The sequence below is a fragment of the Aethalodelphis obliquidens genome, unplaced genomic scaffold (genome assembly GCF_003676395.1).
Source record: "Aethalodelphis obliquidens isolate GAN/ISIS:26980383/991018 unplaced genomic scaffold, ASM367639v1 scaffold49, whole genome shotgun sequence".
NCBI lineage: Eukaryota > Metazoa > Chordata > Mammalia > Artiodactyla > Delphinidae > Aethalodelphis > Aethalodelphis obliquidens.
In genome coordinates this window covers 13,763,750-13,785,317 of record NW_020837993.1, presented here as the reverse complement: position 1 = coordinate 13,785,317, position 21,568 = coordinate 13,763,750, and the positions used below count along the sequence as shown (strand labels likewise).

General features: G+C 41.2%; 1 protein-coding gene across 3 annotated transcripts in view; it reads left to right on the top strand.

The window, feature by feature from the left end:
• The first annotated feature begins 11,905 nt into the window (after positions 1-11,905).
• Positions 11,906-21,568, top strand: part of GABRA5 (gamma-aminobutyric acid type A receptor subunit alpha5) — a 102,855-nt gene continuing 93,192 nt past the window's right edge. The window contains exons 1-3 of one of the 3 annotated variants that reach the window (XM_027083097.1): positions 11,906-12,049; positions 13,659-13,718; positions 14,093-14,252. In XM_027083097.1, coding sequence (XP_026938898.1) covers positions 14,167-14,252 — 86 coding nt within the window. In that variant the 5' untranslated portion in view covers positions 11,906-12,049; positions 13,659-13,718; positions 14,093-14,166. Of the gene's footprint in view, positions 12,050-12,071; positions 12,338-13,658; positions 13,719-14,092; positions 14,253-21,568 lie in introns of those variants that run through there. The other 2 variants (XM_027083098.1, XM_027083099.1) reach the window with 2 other exon arrangements.

Sequence of the window (21,568 nt, the reverse complement as noted above, 5' to 3'; positions counted from 1 at the left end):
TAGTGTTTGAAAAATTAAGAGTTTACAAATATTACAAATAACATTATTTTTTAAATTCAGCTTTACATCAGTGGGCTTATGTAGAATTTTGGGAGGAATGGAAGCATTTACAAATACCCCTTCTTAGTAGACTTTGAGATCCAGCACCAGCTTACTTCCATAAAGAGATATAATAAAATAATATAGTAGGGTGATCTATAAGAAGTTTTACTTAGAGACTCCTGCCTTATTCTGACCACTTAAACATGTTTCCAGTGAGAAACTATATAAAGTTCATGGGTGCTTTATTTCATTGTTGGCTTTATGCCTTTGTTGCATTTATTTATTTTTATACCTTCTCTGTTCCACCAAAAATATTGAGGTAGGCTCCAAATTCTCATTTAATATTGATCTTCTTTACTCCAGAAGTAAGATTTCATCTATATACTGTGCATCACTTTCATCACAATTCTTAATTGACCTTATTCTACGTGTTTGTCCAATTCCAACAAATGCGTATTTGAAAGCCAAGAATGCTTCTCCTTTAAATAGATGAGTAACATAAACAGATCAATACAGGCATCTTTTATTCACATTTTAAAAGATGCAAACTTCTGAGAAAGAAGTTTGCAAATATATACTAAAAACACACATAGAAAACCAAGCTGCTGCTTTGGATCTGATCAAAACTTTCCCAAGTCCTTTATTTTCTCCTTTTTAGTATTTCTTGAATATCTATAAGGTGTTTGGGAATTTGCATATTTCTCTCATTTTTAAAAAATTTATTTAAATATTTATTTTATTTAGATATTTATCAAATAAATATATTTATTTAAACCTTTGTTTATATTTATTTAAATATTTATCAGACAGGAAGTAGTATAAATTTTACAGAAGTAGTCATTAAATAAAATATGTATTTTCATTCATAAGATAAATATTTTACAACCCATTTAGTCATTTTTGTGGCATTTATATTGAGGGTTCAGAATTGTAGTTATACTATATACAGGTGGAGAATGAGCTCCAGTCAGATTCAAAATATTACTACTAACTCCTGGATGATTCTTTGACAGAATTGACATTTTACAACTCAGAATAACTCCAAATAAAATGTTGGTTTCTGTGAAAAATAAAAATATAGGTTTTTTTTCCTTCCTTTTCCCTAATTTAAATTAGCATAAGTGGTGTAGTCCATGGACGGTGATAGAATTGTGACATGTTGGACACATGAGAGCAAGTCTTTAGGGTTACAGCAGAAGAACCCAGATGTTCAGAGCCCTTCAAAGAGGGTCCATGCTGGGGCTGCTCTTCCCTTGCTAAACATGACTGTGACTTTTTGGTGATTGGACAACATGCAAAATTATGCATGAACAGAAGACACTCTTGATGACCCATATTCTATATCAATCAAATATATTTCATCATTTTGAATACTAAAACCCCAAAGTTTTAGCTATGAAAATCACTAAATAATCTAAGATAAAATGGTCTATGAATATGAATGAGTGCTCTGAGTTTCATAGTAATGTCTTCACATTTATATTTTGCTTTATATGTGTCATATAACATTGCATTTGATCCTGTAGCAAACTGTAGAACAGGTATGCCTTTCATTTTTACAGAGAAGGTAGTGAAAATATAGAGAAAGTAAGTAATGTGTTCAAGTTTCTGAGGTTAATTATGGAAGAAAAGTCTATACTAAAACCTAAATTTTTCTCTGCAAATTGAGTGCTCTCCCTACTGCCTCATTCTAAATGACTTTTTCAGACTAGGTATAATAGAAATGCTACCTTAATTTATTATGCAACATGACGAATTCACAAAATATGCATTTTATTTCTAGGAATAAGCCACTATGGTCACTTCTAAAATTGTGTGTTACTCTTGCCTGTTTTTGAACTTTTTTAAAAATGGCATCACACAATAAATACAGTTTTGTGCCTGGCATTTACTTGTTTAGGAGATTTTTGCATGCTGTTACATGGAGGGATCATTCATTACTTTTCATTACTGTATGGTATTTGATGGTATGAATATACCATAATTTATATATTTGACCTATTATGGATGGATATTTGTCACCAGATTTTGTCTATTATGAATAATGCTCTTAGGAATATACTTGTACCTGTCTTTTGGGGCACAAGTGCACCCATTTTTACTGAGTATGTACCTAGTATTGAAAGTATTGGGTCATAGAGTATATACATCTTCAATTTTAGTAGATAACATCAAGCAGTTTCCCAAAGCAGTTACATTAACTTACACTCCAATAAATATATAAAGTTCCAATTGATTCACATCCTTAGCAATATTTGAAATTGCCAGTCTTTTCAATTTAAGCCATTCTAAGGCTATAGAGTGGTCTCTCATGGTGGTTTCATGTTTATTTCCCTGATGACAAGTACCACAAAGAATCTTATCAAAACTTTACTGCCCATTTGGGTTCCATCTATGGTGAAACACCTGTTTAAAACTGTTGCTGATTTTTTCCTATTGATTTTTAAGATATTTTATATTTTTTTAACATAAGGTCTTTGATAGTTAAAACTTTTGCAAATATTTTTCCCACTCTTTGGTTTTTGAAAAACAAAAGTTCTAAATTTTAATATAGTTTAATCTATCAGTCTTTTTCTTTGAGCCTTTTCATGTACGATTCATGTGGAATTGATTTTTGAGTGGTGTGAAGTTGGGAGCAAGTTTCTTTCAATATGAATGTCAAATTGAACACATATCCAGTGCCCTGTATTTTAAAATTGAGGTATAGTTCATTTACAATATTATATTACTCTCAGGTATACAACATAGTGATTCAAAATTTTTATAGATTATTACTCCATTAAAAGTTATTATAAAGTATTAGCTATATTCCCCATGCTGTACAATATATTCTTGTAGCTTATTTATTTTATACATAGTAGTTTGTACCTCTTAATCCCCTATCATGCCCCTCCTTCTTCCCTCCCCCACTGATAATCACTAATTCATTCTCTATATGTCTGTTTCTGTTTTGTTACATTCATTCTTTTGTTTTATTTTTTGGATTCCACATATAAGAGATAACATACAGTATTTGACTTTCTCTGTCTGATTTATTTCACTAAGCATAATACCCTCCAGGTCCATCCATGTTGTTGCAAATGGTGAAATTTCCTTCTTTTTTATGGCTGAGTAATATTCTACTGTACATATAATCCACATCTTCTCTATCCATTCATCTCTTGATGGGTATTTAGGTTGTTTCCATATCTTGGCTATTGTAAATAATGCTGATATGAACATTCTGCATATTAATTTCATATCCTGCAACTTTATCCAGTTCATTGATGAACTCTAATAGTTTTTTGGTGGCATCATGAGGATTTTCTATGTATGGTATCATGCCATGTGCAAACAGTGACAGTTTTACTTCTTCCTTTCCAATCTGGATCCCTTTAATTCCTTTTTCTTGTATGATTGCTGTACCTAAGACCTAGGACTTCCAGTACTATGTTGAATAAAAGTGGTGAGAGTGGGCATCCTTGTCTTGTTCCTGATCTTAGAGGAAATACTTTCAGCTTTTCACTGTTAAGTATCATGCTAGCTGGGGACCTACATTATATGGTCTTTATTTTGTTGAGGTATGTTCCCTCTATACCCACTACGTTGAGAGTTTTTTTTTTATCATAAATGGATGTTGATACAGAAGACCAACAGGCATGAAAAGATACCAACATCACTAATTATTAGAGAAATGCAAATCAAACAACAGTGAGGTACCACCTCACACTGGTAGGAATGGCCATCATTAAAAAACCTACAAATAACAAATGCTGGAGAGGGTGTGGACAAAAAGGAATCCTCCTACACTATTGGTGGGAATGTAAGTTGGTGCAACCACTACAGAAAACAGTATGGAGGCTCCTCAGAAAACTAAAAATAGAGTTGCCATATGATACAGCAATCCCACTCCTGGGCATATATCCAGACAAAACTATAATTCAAAAAGATACATACACCCTTATGTTCATAGCAGCACTATTCACAATAGCCAAGACACGGAAACAACCTGTCCACTGACAGATAAAGAAGATGCAGTGTATATATATATATATATATATATATATATATATATACATATACACACACACACACACACACACTGAATACTACTCAGTCATTAAAAGAATGAAATAATGCCATTTGCAGCAAAATGGATGGACTTAGAGATTATCACACTAAGTGAAGTAAGTTGGAAAAAGACAAATATATAATATCACATATTTGGAATCTAAAATATGACACAAATGAACTTATCCATGAAACAGAAAAGACTCACAGACATAAAGAACAGACTTATGGTTGCCAAGGGGATGGGGAGTGGGGGAGGGATGGATTGGGAGCTTGGGGTTAGCAGATGCAAAATCTTATATATAGGATGGATAAATTACAAGGTCCTACTGTATAGCACAGGGAATTATATTCAATATCCTATGATAAATCATAATGGAAAAGAGTATAAAAAATAATGTATATATATGTATAGCTGAATCACTTTGCTGTACAGCAGAAATTAACACAACATTGTAAATCAACTATACTTCAATTAAAAAATAATTTGTAAAACATGAATAAATAATTGGATATTGAATTTTGTCAAAACTTTTTCTGCATCTATTGAGGTGATCATAAGATTTTTATTCTTTAATTTGCTAATGTGGTGAATCACACTGATGGATTTGCAGATATTGAAAAATCCTTACATCTCTAGGATAAATCCCACATCATCATGGTGTATAATCTTTTTAATATATTGTTGGATTTGGATTGCTAATATTTTGTTGAGCATTTGGAATCTATGTTCATTAGTGATAGAGGCCTGTAATTTTCTTTTTTTGTGATATTTTTGTCTGGTTTATATCAGAGAGTTGCTGGTCTCATAGAATGAGTTTGGAAGTGTTCCTTCATCTGCAGTTTTTTGGAATGGTTTGAGAAGGATAGGTGTTAACTCTTCCTTGCTTGGTAGAATTCAGCTGTGAAGCCATCTGGTCCTGGACTTAGGTTTGTTTTTAATTAGGAGTTTTTAATTACTGATTCAATTTCATTACCAGTAATTGGTCTGTTCATACTTTCTATTTCTTCCTGATTCAGTCTTCAGTCAGGTATTTGCCTATTTCTTCTAGGTTGTCAATTTTATTGGTGTATAGTTGTTTGTGGTAATCTCTTATGATTCTTTTATTTCAGTTGTGTTGGTTGTAACTTCTCCTTTTTTATTTCTGAATTTATTGATTTGGGCCATGTCTCTTTTATACTTGATTAGTATGCCTAAAGGTTTATTGATTTTATCTTTTGAAAGAACCAGCTTTAGTTTCATTGGTCTTTCTATGTTTTTAAGTCTCTATTTCATTTATTTCTGCCCTGATCTTTATGATTTCTTTCCTTCTATCAACTTTGGATTTTGTTTGCTCTTTTTCTAATTCCTTTAGGTGTAAGGTTAGGTTGTTTGAGATTTTTCTTATTTCCTGAGGTAAGGTTGTATCACTATAACCTTCCCTCTTAGAACTGCTTTTGCTGTGTCCATAGATGTTGGATTGTTGTGTTTTCCTTTTCATTTTTCTCTGGGTATTTTAAAATGTTTTCTTTGATCTATTGGTTATTCAGTAGCATATTATTTAGCCTCCATGCATTTGTGTTTTTTTCCAGTTTTCTTTCTTGTGGTTCTTTTCTAGTCTCATAGCATTGTGATCAGAAAAGCTGCTTGATATGATTTTAATTTTTTAAAATTTGCCAAGGCTTGTTTTGTGGCCTAGCATGTGATCTATCCTGGAGAATATTCCACGTGCACTTGAAAACTATGTGTGCTCTGCTATTTGGGAATAGAATGCTCTCTGTGTATCTACTAAGTCCATTTGCTCTGATGTGTTATTTAAAGCCATAGTGTTTTCTTACTGATTTTATGTCTGGATGGTGTCCATTGATGGAGTGAGGTGTAAAAGTCCCCCACTATTATTGTGTTACTGTCAATTTTTCCCTTTATGTCTGTTAATATTTGCTGTATGTATTTAGGTGCTACTATTTAGGTGCATATATATTTACAATTGTTATATCTTCTTCTTGGATTGATTCTTTGATCATTATGTAGTGTCCTACTTGTCTCTTTTTACTGTCTTTGCTTTAAGGTTTATTTTGTCTGATAGAAATAGTGCTACCCTGCCTTTTTTTGATTTCCATTTGCATGGGATACTCTTTTCCATCCCCTCACTTTCAGTCTGGGTGTGTCTTTAGATCTGAAGTGAGTCTTTTGTAGGCAGCTGATATAATGATCTTGTTTTTGTGTCCATTCAGACACCCTATGTCTTTTGATTGGATCATTTAGTCCATTTACACTGAAAGTGTGTATTTATTGCCATTTTGTTAATTGTTTGGGTTTTTGGGTTTTTTTAGTTCTTTTTTGTTCCTTTCTTATTCTTATATTCTTTTCCCTTGTAATTTGATGGCTATCTTTAGTGTTGTGTTTGGATTCCTTTCTGGTTTTTTGTGTGTATCTATTATGGGTTTTTGGTCTGTGCTTACCTTTGAGGTATATATATATATATATATATATATATATATATGTATATGACTATTTAAAATTGCTGATTTCTTAATTTCAAAGACTTTTTAACAACCTCGGTTTTTTACTTTCTAGCCCCCAAGAATTAGTTTTTGACTTTATATTTTACAGTCTTTTATTTTGTGTATCCCTTAACTACTTATGCAAATATAGCTGATTTTACTACTTTCGTCTCTTAACCTTCCTATTAGTTTTGTACATGGCTGATTTACTACCTTTACTGTATATTTGCCTTTACTGATGAACTTTTTCCTTTTGTAACTTTCATGTTTTTAGTTGTGACTTTTTTTTGCTTAGAGAAGTCTCTTTAACGTTTCTTGTGAAGTTGGATTGATGGTGTGGAACTCTTTTAGTTTTTGCTTCTTTGTAAAACTTTTGATTTTTCCATTAAATCTGAATGAAAGACTTGCCAAGTAGAGTATTCTTGGTTGTAGGTTTTTCCCTTTCATCATTTGAAATAGGTCGTGCTATTTCTTCTGGCCTGCAGAGTGTCTGCTGAAAAGCCAGCTGATAGCCTTATGGGAGTTCCCTTGTATGTAACCTGTTGCTTTTCCCTTGCTACTTTTAATATTCTCTCTTTATCTTTCATTTTTGCCATTTGAATTACAATGTGTCTTAGTGTTTTCCTCTTTGGGTTGATCCTGTTTGGGACTCTACCTTTCCTGGACTTGGATGTGTCTTTCTTTTCCCAAGTTAGGGAAGCTTTCAGATGTTATGCCTTCATATATGTTCTCTGCCTCTTTCTCTCTTCTCCTTCTGGGACCCCTATAATGTGAATATTAGTATACTTCATGTTTTCTCAGAAGTCTCTTAAACTGTCCTCATTTCTTTTTTTTTTTTTTCTTTTTTCTGTTCAGTTTCAGTGATTTACACTTTCTCACTCTGTTCATCCATTCTTCTCTAAGCTCTTTGGTCATCTTTATAATCATTACCTTGAACATTTCATTAGGTAGACTGCCTCTCTCCACTTCACTTAGTTCTAGGGTTTTATCTTATTCCTTCATTTGAAACATATTCCTCTGTTGCCTCATTTTGCCTAATTTGATGTTTTTATTTTTATGTCTCTGGTAGGTTGGTTATGTTTCCTGACCTTTGATAAGTGGTTTTTTGTAGGAGACATAACTATGCATCCCAGCAACACACTCCCCTCTGATTACCAGTGTTATATGTTCTAGGGTTGTCCCCTATGAGGGTTGTGTGGGTCCTTCTGTTGTGGCAGGCTGACACCTGTGGGCAGTTTGGTAAGCATGGCTGGCCCTACGTTCAGTTGGTTGCCAGGCCCTGCCTTGTGCAGAGGCTGCCAGCTGCTGGTTGGTGAGGCTGGGTCATGGGGTGGCTGTCTGTGGAAACCTGGAGAGTCCTGGGGCTGGTGCTGGCTCAGTTGTGGGCAGAGCCAGGTTCTGGGGTGGGTGGTTGCAGGGCTGGGGTTCCTGGATCTAGTCTCATCCTGCTGGTGGGTGTGGCCAGTTATTGACATGGCCGGCTGTGGGTTCTGGGGTGCCCCAAAGCTGGTGCTGAACTGATGGTGAGTGGGGCTATGGCCCAGTGGGTCCTGGGGCTGTTAAAAGCCTGCTGATGTGTTGGCTGTGTCCTGACAAGACAGGGGCAGGGCTGCAGTGGTCTTGGGGCTGGTGTCCAACCACTGGTATGTAGGTTCAGGGTCCAGGAGATCCTGGGGTTGGTGTCCACCGACCAGTGTGTGAAGCTGGGTCCTGGGGCTATGCCGGCTCACTGGCAGACAGAACATAGTACTGGGGTCTCTGACTTCAGGGCCCAGGGGTTCCAGAGCTGGCATTAGGCTTCTTGTGGGTGGGGCCAGCTGTGGGGTATGCATTGTCCCAAAGCTTGTGTCAGCTCTCTGGTAAGAGTAGCCAGATCCTGGAGTGGCTGATTGAGGGGTCCAAGGTGTTGGCCTGTGTTGGCCTGCTGGTTGGCAGGACTGGGGCCCAACGAGCTCTGGGGCTGGCGTCAGCTTCCTGGTGTATTACTAGGCTCTGACAAGCCAGGGGTAGGGTTCTGGTGATTTCAGAACTGCTTTCTGCCTGCTAGTGGGTGGGTGGGGCCCAGGGGGCTCTGTGGCTAGTGCTTGCCGCCTGGTAGGTGAAGCTAGGTCCCAAGGTTTCTGGCTGTAGAGCCCTGGGGGTCCCAGTTCTGGTGCCTACACACTGGTGTGTGGAGCAGTGTCCTGGGCCTTCTGGTGGACAAGGTCATGTCCAGGAATGGCTGGGGGCTTAGTGGATGTTAAGACAGCCTGTAATTGGTGGGTGGGGCTGTATCCCCACCCAGCTAGTTGCTGGGCCTGAGGCGTCCCAGTACTGGTGCCTACAGGCTGGTGGGTGGGGGCAGGGCAGTGTCCCAAGGGTAAAAAGCTAAAGGGAGGCTTCCAAATGGCACTTGGCTGCATCAGTGTCCACATGGTTGAGCAGCTCCCCAAAATAGCTGCCACCAGTGTCTATGTCCCTAGAGTGAGCTGCAGTTGCCTCCTGCCTCTCCAGGTGACTCCAAAATTAGTGGGTGCTTCTGTGAATTGAGCTTTTATCACTTAATGTGCCCTGTACTTTCCTACCTTTGTTCCTGCTCTTTCTTTTACCTTTTCTGATATCTTCTGTACAAATTCTTTTTCAGAGTCCAAATCAACTGCCACCTTTTCCTAGGAATCTTGCTTCTTCTTCCAGTCAGAACTGACATTTCTGTTTCCTTAACAACCAAGACCCCCTTGTTTCTGTTCTGTCAAAGCACTAATAAATCCACTTTGAGTACATGTGAATCAATGAAGTTATGATTTCATTAATGAAAAGACTCAAACATTTATTAAACTCCCATCCACCAAAGGCTGGTCCTGCAATATTCATTCATGCTTTTAGCCTAGGTTTGCCTCTTCCCAACACTTTTTCTGTATACAGCTGCTACGGGGAATCTGTTCTGGAACATGTATTTCCCCCACCAACAAAACTATTCAATGACTCCTTGCCTGCAGAGGAAGTTAACTGCTTGGTGCCACATTTCTTGTCTTCTGGCACCTGTCTCATCTTACCTGTTGCTATCTTTACCCTGTACTTGAATTTTCCTAAACAAAAAATTACATACAGTTCCATGAACATGCGTTAGTTTACACAGGTGGACTCTCAGCTTAGAAAACCCTCCATTCAACTTCTCACCAAGCTCTTCTTCTTCATGGAGACACTGTTTTCTCATTTAGCCATCTCTACTCCACCTACCCCGACAAACACAGCCTCCCTGTGCTGTCTCTGCTCTGGATGGGGTAGAAAGTGTTCACCCATCTCCCAGCTTCCCCAAGTTCAGCTATTTTAGGCTCTCACACTGGAAACTATTATGGAGACTGGTCCAACCCTAAGGTTATGTGGAACTGTGGTGCCCTCTACTGCTTTCCAGAACTATAACTACTTTGCTTTCTGTCATTCAATACAGGGGAAATGCTAAAGGAACAAATGGGAATTCAGCTGATAGACCATTATTTTTCAGGGCAAACATTGAATTCCATATTAAAACAAACATTATGAAATGGTAATATATAGTCTTCTAAAATGTGAATTTCTATAAGGTTATGATATGCCTTATTATTTCACTATCCTTTCAGGTCCATCTGACCTAAGGCTGTTATATGTTCATAAATATGGAGAGACTGGGTTACCATTTCATCTCAGGGAGAAGGTAAATATTTAAGCCACATGCTTAAATACAATTTTAAAGATTAGCTCTTAGTAAACATAGTTCCGTATGTTCAATAATATGTACTGAAATTAAACTAATAGGAAAAACATGGAAATTTAAAAAATAATTCATCAAAAGAACATAAATTCTCCTATAGTTGATTTCATTGATTAAAATAATATTGTTAAAAATTAGTATCTGTAATTCTTACTAATCCAAAATAATCCCTGGTTTATCTACATTTTTACAAAAATTACTGAATGACTTTGGTAATCTCTAAAGCTTTAGATTCACTAATTATTTGAACTCTTTGATTTGCCTTATCCTGGGAAAAGAGTAGCTGTCACTGGTATCTCCAAACCTAGAATTCTAACACTTAGTAGGGTAAATTGTATTGATTCTGATTGTTTTTAATTTAATGATTTTGACTGTCAATGAACTTTATCTTAGTGTATGACTTTTGAGAAATTATAAAATAAAGAAATGCCTGTGTTCAATTTATTCATTTTAGAATCAGAAAAGCCTTTCAAATGAGCATCTTACCTAATTTATATTTCATAAAGAACCACTAGAATCTGAGTTATTTAATACTGTGACTAACTGTATTCTCAGAATAACACTTCCTTATATTTGCAACATTTATGTATTTTTATGTCCTGTTCCTTAAATATATTTACAAGTTGTTATTTTTGGAAAATCTTAGAGTTTTGGAAAGTGCAAAAGTGCCGGCAGTTAGCTTAGATTTGGAATACATGGCATTAATCATAACTGAAGAACAGAGTGACTTCACACACTGAAAGATTAAAGATATTTTCTGGGGGAGAGTTAGAAATTTGCCTTTCTCACAATTATTCTGTTAAAAATGATTGTAAACAACTCAGTGTCACAAAAGATGTGGAAATAATAGTACACTGCCCATCATGTTCTTGCTGGTTTTACTTTAAATCTTGAACATCTCCCCCTGGGTGTTCTCATAGCCAAGAGGCAGCCGCCTCCTGAGAAAACCAGATGCTGCCATCTTAAAACCAGGACTGTGCTTGCTTTTGCACCCCTATTCCGCCCAGGCGTCATTAGTGCCAGCCTCACCTCTTGGAGTGGGCACACTGCGGCAGAGACAGACACGATCCCAATAATGAAATCTCACATGTGCGTGGGTGCAGGAGGCAGTGCCCTGCACCAGTGTCCACGCCCCAGACCCGTTCTCAGGTCTGCAGACCCCAGGGTCCCTTGCTACTGACAAGGCGGCTTCTTGTCCAGAAAGGGAACTTCCTAAAACGCCCAAATGTATACTGCAATTAGGTAAGTGTTTAATTCTAATTAATCCAATTTTACTCTGACTTTCCTTCCCGTAGCGATGAATTACAGATTTTAAAAAGTAGCCTCACAAGCTAGCTTCTTTCTAAAGCGAGGAGCAGATGCGGACACAGAGGCCTGCGTGGAGAACTGCGGGAAGACTGAGGCCAAGCCAGTAAGGTGCTCAGGGCTGGCCCTGAAACAGGAAAGCTCTCAGAGAAACGGCCTCCGGCGGCTGCCTGCTGACACGCCCTTTCCATCTCAGCTCTGAAAAGAGGGACCGGTGCTTATTACAAGAGGCATCGATATTCTCCCGCAGGCTACCAAGAAACTTCATCGGAAATATGGCCTATCCCAAACCTGGCCCAGCCGCGGGCCCGGAGCCCTCCCCCTCCGCTGAGCCGGCCCGAGGCGAGGGCGCATTTGGTGAGAGTCTGGCGGCCTCTACCGGAGCGCCTCTGCAGAGGAACGTTCCCCAAAGCCGGAGACGACATGTGGCGCTCGGGCGAGGTGAGAGCGAGCGCGCGAGTGCACTGGGGACGCGGGGGGGTCGGGGGGCGGAATCTCTGCAGCAGGGCAGAGCGCGGCCTCGGTCGCGGAGCGGAGCCGCAGGGCGGCGGCGGGAGCGCGGGGGGCACCGGAGCCTTTCGGCCCGGGAGGACTGGGGAAGTTCGCGCTGGCGGCATGGGGCGGTGACGCCGCACTGGCCTTCCGCTCTTGCCAGCCGGTTGAGAGCAGGCGGAGGAGGAGGAGGATGCATCCTCGCCGACGGCTTGCCTTCCCGGGCCGGCGCGCAGGGTAAGCCCGGGCGCGCGGGACCGGGGAAGTGGGGTAAGAAGCTGCGGGCGAGGTCGAGAGGACGGGCGGCCCCGGCTCGGTCCGCACCCCTATCCTCGGGACTGCCTGGCTTGGGAAGGCAGGTGGAGACAGGCGGGGAGCCACGGGCGGCCGGGAGCGCAAACTTTCCCCCGGCGACTGCGGAGGCATAGACAGCGCGGGAGGTCAGGGGGGTCCAGAGCGGCGCAGCCCCGCGGGACGGGGCACCAGGGTTCAGTGCCCACGGGCTCGCCGGTAGGAATTGGGGCGTGGGGCATCCGCCGCCGTCACTGGAGCCGACGGGCGAGATCGCCCATCCGGAGGGCCCCGTCGGCCCCAGGCCTTCGAGGCGCGCAGCGTCCAGGAGCTTCCTGCAGGGTGGGCGCCGGCTCGGCGGCGGGGGGCGCGGGCGGGTCGCGCGGGCTGCTCGGGACGGGGGACACCAAGCCGGCACTGCACCGCGCGCTCCTCTCCGAGAAAGAAAGCGCCGCCCGGCAGGACGCTCCGCTCGGACCCGGGGCAGGAGCCGGGCAGGTCTGCTGGGGCCAGAAGCTAGCCGGGGAGGGTCGGCGAGCGTTTGGCGCTGGGCGCGCCGCTGCGGACCGGGCAGGAGGCCGACCCTGCCGAGCCGCGGGCACCAAGCCGGCGGAGGCTTAGCCTCCGCAGTGCCGCCCCCGCGCCCACCAGCTCCCGCGAGCCCCCGCGGCGGTCCCGGGACCGTGGGAGCGCAGCCTCTCTTTGGGGGTCCCGGCTCTGGGCTGAGGGCAGCAGGAGGCGCCGCCCCGGTTTCCCGCATGCAGCGCCGCCTGCTCGCCGCCGGGACTCTGGCCCGGGTTTGGCGACAAGCCCCAGGACGCGCCCAGGAGACCCCCGCCCTGCCTTTCTCCACTCGAGGGCCTTGGATTCTGAGGTGGAAGTACCTGTTGTGTGTTTCCCTTTTCCGGAGTTGGCCTGGGGTCGCCTCGGGAAAATGTTTCTTTTGAACATGCAGTGCTCCTATAGGATGTGCATCTATTTGCGTTATGCGCATATTGAGAAGTATATGCCTTCGCTAAGGTTAGTTGCAGAGCCCAGGGATTGTGCCTGCTTGGATTTCAAATGCATTAATTAGGGCCCAGCACAGAGCCCAGAGCCAAGAGACTTTCCCAAATGCAGTGATTATTAAGTTCTTCAGTCATGGGGACAGATTGCTGAGAAAGTGGCAACCCTCCCTTATAAGCAGTTCTTATATTATCTTGATCTTGTAGAAGACCTGTTTCTTAAATGTGCCTTTCCCCCCCTCTTTTCACATACTTTCTCTCAGCACCTTGCAGAACAAGGAGTAGCTTGCTGACTTTGAACACGTGGCAAATATTTCAGAAAGGTAAAAGTATTCCACTTGTGGATTTGACAGATGCAAAATACAGTTAGATAACTTCAGGCATTGAATCTAATAATAGGACTAATGGGTCATTTGATAACATGGTAAAAATAAAACAAAGTATTTGAGGCATGGGAAAAAATTAATTAGGGGAATGATTCTGCACCTTGAGTAAAAGTGAAAATTAAGCCTACTGTAATTTCCTTTTATGCCCCAATAAAAAGGCCAGTGAACACAGATAACTCCTGATGTGGAGCCGTGCTGCACAAGCACAGCCAGGCTCCTTTCTTTCTGAACTGTGTGTGTTAGCAGTGTGATTTGATTCCAGGAACTGCGTCACAGAAACATTCATGTTTATATATTTTTCCCCCTTTCAGCTTCAAGATCAAGGTTGAGAAAGGAACAGTTATTCTTCCAAATTCATCTGCTTCAGCTATTATTCTTATTGGGAATGGACAATGGAATGTTCTCTAGCTTTATCATGATCAAAAACCTCCTTCTGTTTTGTATTTCCATGAACTTAGCCAGTCACTTTGGGTAAGTTATCATCTATGCTTTGATTTTACGATTTTCGGGGCACAAGTGCCTTTCAGAAACTTTGCTGAGCAGTATATTAGCAAACCCTCGCTGGCCACCTTTGCAGTCCCACACCCTTGAACTTGTTGTAAATAAATAAAAGAGTCCTTGCCCTACCCCACACTTTATTCCTGAGCAAGGCACTTGGAATAAAGACACTTTATTCCTTTATTCCAAGTGTGGGGTTTCTGAAGTGAGTCAGAGAAAAGAGGCAGATTATGTTTTCAAAAGTGGAAGAAGATGGTTTCAGAGTCGGCTGTGTTTCCTCCCACTCAGGTTAAAGCACGATTCAGAAGTTGACCTGCATAAAGGACATTTATTTCTTGTTAGACAAGGCAATGATCAGCATTCTGATTGCTCTCCTTGGTGCCATTATGCAAAGGAATTTGCCTTTAAATCCAGGTCCACACTAGGTGGCACTGACAAGGACTTGCAGTGGTCCTGGCTTGAGCCATAGGCCTTGAACTGTGGCCATCTGAATGCAGAGGCAGATACCAGAAACTACATGTGCCTGAAGATCTGCAGGACACCCAGGCATTTGGCGTTATCAGTTCCTTTCCTCTTCTTCCCCAAATTGTTCTGGCTGATCAAAAGGATTGTCACTTGAAGTTGGTGGAGTATAATTAAGAAGTTAAATTTTAGGACAAAAGTCGCCAAGCACCCCTTCTGTGAAAATCAGCTGTGGAGGTTGCACTTGTGTGAAACATGGAGGGATCTTCAGGGCACAGTGAATCTGCAACAGATCCCTACTAGTTGGCAGGAAGGAGGACCCTTCCAAGTCCATGACCTTCTCTCTTTGTCCTCTGGACATTTTCTGTTCTTTTGACATTCCCAGGTGTGTACAGAGGAGGAAACAGAGAGAGAGAGAGAGGCTTGTGACCATCCCCAGGTGTGTGGCTGGTACATGACGGCAGTGGGGCTGTGTACCAGGTCCGTCAGGGACTAGTCCAGCCCTCAGCACCGTGAGGAATGTGCACATTAACCATGCCTGTAGGACATGCCTCTTAGCCACTCAGGGTATTCCCTTGGGAAAGAGCATTAGTTGTTATTCTTGCCTTGCTGCTTGTCTTGAGTGGTTATTTCCCTACCTGTGCCTTTGGTTTCCTTATCTGTTCAGTGAATGTCTTCCTTTCCAAGGGCTCTCCCTGCTGCTAAACCTTATAGGATTTAACCATGATGTTCCTACATATATCTGCATGAGAAGTGTGTTTAGAAGTGAAATCATACACAATATTTAAATTTCCAAGTTAATACATTAGGTAGTTAATTTGCTTACTATATATACCGCATATATTTAGCAGTATTTCAGAGGTAAGAAATAGGCTAGGATTGAGAACATGTATTTTTTTCTAAGATTTTGGTCAGATATATTTTTGTGAATCTGCATTCTGTAGTCACGAAGGTATTATACTATGGTGGATGAAAGTCTGAAATATGAAGGAATGTGCATACCGAGTTTAGCCATTAGAAGCAGCTATACTTTATTTCTTATTTAATTTGATGACTTTCTGAGGTCATCTTCAAAACAGAGATATATCTGTTAGTTTCTGGAAGCTAATACAGAGCAAGTGGTAGAATATCCCTCAATCTCCCTAGAGAATTAGCTGTTGGAGAAGTTTTGAATCTGTTAGATATAAGCTCAATAGTCCATCCCAAAACGATACCTACTGACTGCAGAAAATGCGTGAGACACAGAATAGTATGTGAAAAAGAAAAACATCCTTAATTCCACCACACAGAAACAATCATTCTTCATATTTTGGTGTGTTTTCTTCCCCTTGCTTCTATGCCTAGCTTTATACAGTTGGGATCATACTGTGCCTTCAGTTTTGTGCTTTTGTGCTTTCTTCATGCCAATACTTTGTTACTACAAACTCTTTGAAATGTATGATTTAAAATGGATGAATATTATTACAGTGCATAAATGATTCATCATAGGCTACTTCCCTAATTTGGGGTGTTTACATTGTTTCCGATTGTGCTGTTATTGCATTTTCCTGCACTGAACATATTTGGCTTACAATTGTTTTAAGTATTTGAGATCATTTCTATTAGAAGATCTTCCTGTAAGTGGGATTTTACGTCAGCTCCCCTGAGTACTTTTAGCTCTTGGTCCTACATGTCCAGTTGCTTCTGAGGACCAGGATCTGCAGCAAAGCAGGAAGCCCAGCAGGGTGTGGTTTTCAACAGAAGACATCTTGACATCTGGGGGCACAAGTCCCTATTTATTTCCCTTCTTATACAAGGCTCCTTTCACTTGCTTATTACTATAAATGAACTTAAGAATAATTTTGTCAAATTGCAAAGAAAGTTTCAGAACACTTATTTGGCTTAAAACCTTGACAAAATAACAGCTATCGCAATATGGAGTGCCTATTTGTTATGTTGTCTGTTTTAGATAAACCCTAGGAGGAGCCTTATGAGCTAAGCATCATTAGCCCTGTCTTATGGTCGGGAAGGCAAGAGTAAAGGATGGCTAACTGGGGAAGTTCGCCAAGCCGGTCATGCTGGAGTTCCGTCCTCAGCCCTCCTCAGAGTGAACCTGCCTGGTGGTCCCCTCTTGATTTCACGTGGTTTGCAGGGAAGGTCTAAGTCAGACTGATCTATAGAGGAAGGAGACGTAATTTTGAAAGGTATTCTCTGCATTGGAGTAGAGAGAGTTTTCTGTTCTGAAATTACAGGAAAAAAGTGTTTGGGTAAGCTCTGTTATTTCCCACAAAGAAAGAGTTTATGTGATTTGGTTCTAAAGAAAGGTGAACGGAGAAGCATGTAAGGCCTTAATTTGAACATTGTGGGACAAGAGAAATGCTGATGCCTGTAAATACATAAAGGAAACCAGACAACTTGTGGAGGGTTAGGAGGGTGACAGGAAACCAGTCAGGGAGCAGAAGGAAAGAGGCAAGTACACGTGTGCTTTTGTGCAGTACAAAGTTATACCCAGTATTTGTGAAAAGCATGTGGATTTGGCAATCAGGAAATTTATAAATGTGATATGTAAAATGTATTTTACTGTGATTATATAAGATAATGTGAAATTGTTTTGAAAATATATGAGTCTCATTTCTTCTCCTTCTTCTCCCTTTTATTTTCTAAATTTGATCAGAGCCACCAGTAGCTCATTTTCAGTAGCCTTTGTAATTCTTCTGTTAGTTTTAAGTTATATAACAGAGCATGAGTCAAGTGTATAACAGAACAGAGGCCTATTTGACTGTCAGCCTTATGCAATGTCACGTTTAGAGACATGGTTTAATTTGAGGCATTATAATTATTTTAATGAGACCAGTAATCAAATGTACATGGTAAAAAAAAAACTAGCACAGAAATAATAACAATGTCTGAATCAATGTAATGTCAAAATACATAATATTAAATTTAATCTGGAATTAGTTTATCATCATTTGAAAAATCACACTTTATCAGACTTGATTGACCAGTGATAATTGTAAGATAAATTTGAGAATTATCAACTCAATAAGGTAAAATCTGATTCCATTCATTTAATAGTATTAAATATTTTTTAGAGGTTTATCTATTGGAAAATTAAAAATGCATTAGAATTTTATCACATGGGAACTACAATTCAAATAGACTTTGGAAAACAGTATTTTATAATTGGCAATTATAGGCAGATTCTTGTAGAAGTAGCTTAAGAACAGGAACAGATAAGGTTCTTCTTTATCTGTCTACGCAGGTGTGCTAACCAGGACCTTTGGTTTCATGAAGAGGGCTTTTTCATACACGTTCTCAAGGACAGTTTTCTTCTTTTAACTAGAGCAGAAAGTATACTCTCTCTGAGTCATTTAAGTACTCACAATGTCTTTTTAAATGGCAAGTTCTCTCTTGTGAATCCCCAGATGGCAAGTTCTTCTTGCCTGTAGCTGCTGGTTCACAAGACCCAGGAAAAAAGTCATTGTAACAATTGTAAAAACACAGAGAAGTGCTGTGAAGCAGTTAGGACACACACAGGTGAGGGGGCGTCTAAGTGGAGGCTGCAGAGATGGCCAGAGATCTCACATATAGTAAACACTTTAGGTGACTAAGATCCTGCTACAGAGTAATGCCCAATATTTTTTAAGGCACCAAAAGAAAATACTTCCAAATTACACACTTTGTAGAAGAAACTCTTAGCAGGTTTATCATGCCAACAGGCAGTGAGCTAAGACAAAGCTTAGAAGGACAGTCAGCCAGAGTCGACCCAGCCAGCCCTGTCTGGCCATTAGCTCCAAGATGAGTCACTGGCTTGGTTCAAGGGGAGAAGGAGAATGTGGGCTTTTGGATTTTTATAAAGGTGCAATTGCATAACATGCATATTTTAATTGGTGTGAAATTTCAAAGGAAAATATTAGAATCAAAAGTAGAAAAATCTTATCATAGAACTATGGTGGCAGGAAAAATAATTATCAGTGTTTACATGAGTATTTCTCCTTCATTTCCAGAATGCATTTTCAAAAAAATGTACTGTTTAATTTTCACAAAACCCTCACTTTTTAGGTGAAAAGAGCTCAGGTGATAGAACACAGAGAAACATGTCTAAGTTTCATCATTGGAAAGTAGAAAAGTCAGGATCCATCTCTAGGCTCAGGGCCTGGGCTAGCACCCTCCATGCAAGACCTTTTCCAGAATGTCTGGATATTTAAGGTGCAACGAAAAGGGATAGAATGGGGGAAAATCTATACTTTGAAATGTCCTAACCTAGAACTCAAATAACACTGCTCTAAAGATAGTTGGTTTATCGTAGCCTGAATAAAATCAAATACAAAATATGTACTATGAAATATAATGTTATAGAGAGGGAACCATATTATAGGAAAATTAAGATATACTATGAAACTGGCTTTAGCAGTTCATTGAAAATTCTGTTTTATTTGTATTTATTTAACAATTTATTTCAAGGTCAAAAGGCAAACCTAAACATAAATGAAACCCAGGACAAGTTCATTTTCAGTTTTAACAACAACAGATAAAATTGGGCCATCACTCTATAATCAATTTGGTTCCTATTTCAGGGATGTAGGTGTCATTTTGACAGAGGACAGTGAAGCTTCTCTGTGTGGCAGCAGAATTACTATGCCTGCCTGCAACTCAGTTTCCTAATCTCCAGGTGGAGTTAATAATGGATCCTATGTCACAGGGTTGATGAGAAGAATAAATTGCTGAATGAGTGCTAAATGCTGAAACATGGCCAGGTAGGAAGGGAGTGCTAAGTCCAGGCTAGCTATCCTGGGTGTTATGACCAGGAGACCCTGAGGTTTACCAGACCCATGGGGTGGGCACAGCAAAGTCATGTCAGCAGAGTCTCCCTTGCCATGTGAGGGAGCACATTCACAGTCACAGGTTCTGGGGATCAGCATGTGGGCATCCTGCAGTATGGTGCCCTGTGGCTGCATCAGTGTTTATTGAGTCCTTTCTACGTGCCAGACAGTGTTCTAGGTGCTGAGACTCTGTGGTGGGCAGGGTAGAGCATGCCTTCCAGGAGGACTCCTTCTAGTGTGCAGTAAACACATACTTATCAGTTGGGTCACAAGGATTGCTGAGAAGAGTGATCAGAGTAAGAGATAGTGAGTGTGCTGGAGAGAAGTGCTCAAGCAGATGTCTAAAGAAAGTGAGCATGTGAGCAGTGCCCTTCATGGAGATGATTGGACAGGTGAGAGAAGCAGCAGATACAGGATGATGAGGAAGCAGTGTGAGGAAAGGGAAGGTTGGTGGGAGGCAGGACCAGAGAAGCAGTTGGGAGGGTCAGATCATGAAGGACCTTGTAGGCCACGCTAGGTAGTATCAGGACAAGCAGTTGGCTGTTGAAGAGTGAAATATGAGCCCATTGAGATGTGACCGTAAAATGACAAACGTTAAAGCTGACTCTGGCTGCCGAGTGGAGAATACACTAAGAGTCTAAGGTGGGCAGGCTTAGTAAAGGAGGGACCAGGGAGGAAGTTAAGAGGCAAATGCAACGACCCAGGGGAGGGGCATTTCGGTCAGCAGGGTCTGTTGATGGGCTGATGTGAACGTGAAAGAAGAGGAGTCAGGGATGATCTCCCCAGTGCTTGACCTGAAAACATGATGGGTTCAATTGGCTGTTGTTGAGCTGGTGGGGACAGTAGGAGAAGAGGCTGTAGAGAATCATGAGTGCAGTCTTGGACCTGTGAGATGCTTAGTAGATATCAAAGTGGCCAGGCAGGCCATTGGACATACAGGTCCGGAGTCAGAGAGAAAGAGGTTGGGGATGGAGACATGAACTTGAGAGAGACATTTAAAGCCATTAGATTGAATGAGATCAATCAGACATTGAGTGTCTGAAAAAGGGTCCCTGGACAGCCCTGGAACACACCAGGGTTTAAGGTCAGGAAGGTAAGAAGCGGGCAAGCAAGACTGAGGAGAAGAGGCCAGTGAAGATAAGAAGAAAGAGAGTCATGTCCTGCGACTGAGCGGAGAAGTGTTGTAAGAAGGGGATGTGGTCAGCTGAGGGCTGAGACTGGACCTTTGGGTTTGGCAGTGTGGAGGAGCGGCCAGAAGAGGGCTTTCACTGGGAGGCAGTTGGGCAAAGCCCGAGTGGAGTGGGGCAAGAGAAGGGCAGAGAGACAGCAGAGACCTTTGAGCAGAAAACTCCAGTGAGTTTTGATGAGAAGAGAGGCTAAGGATGGAACAATAGCTGGGATGGGATATAGGGTGAATGAAAGACTTTTTAAAGACCTGATGTAATTACTGATAGGAATGGTTGGGGGGAGGGAGACCCGTGTGTGATAAGCACCAGTATGATTCATGTGCTTTATAATCATATATGTGGGGCACCCAGTGTGGCTGCGGGGAGGGAAGGGGCTGAGTCTAGAGAAGTGGGCAGAGTCAGATGAAGGAGGTGTGGCCTGCAAGACCAGGACCTGGGTTGCACCTTGCAGGTGGTAGGATTCTGAACCAGGCTGCAGTGGTTGGGGACAGGAGTGGAGCGTCTACATGGAGGGTGGCAGACAGGGGTAGGGTGGACTTAAGCACTGTCTAGGGAGCTGACAGGCAGGACCAGGGGCACCTTTGACAGGGGCACCATCTAAGAGTTCTGGCATAATGTTTTATGGCCATGAATTTATCCACATAAAGCACACATGTCAATCCATGTTTTCCACCATAAGAGGGAACAACTCTTATTTGGAAACTTGGGGTTGACTTTCATGTCTGGCTATATCCACCATGCTTTTTTTTAAAAAAATTTTACATATTTTTTAACATGGTTAGCTAAAGTGGCATGCAATGGAAATTTGAAGAAAACATCACAAAACCATGCCATTTAG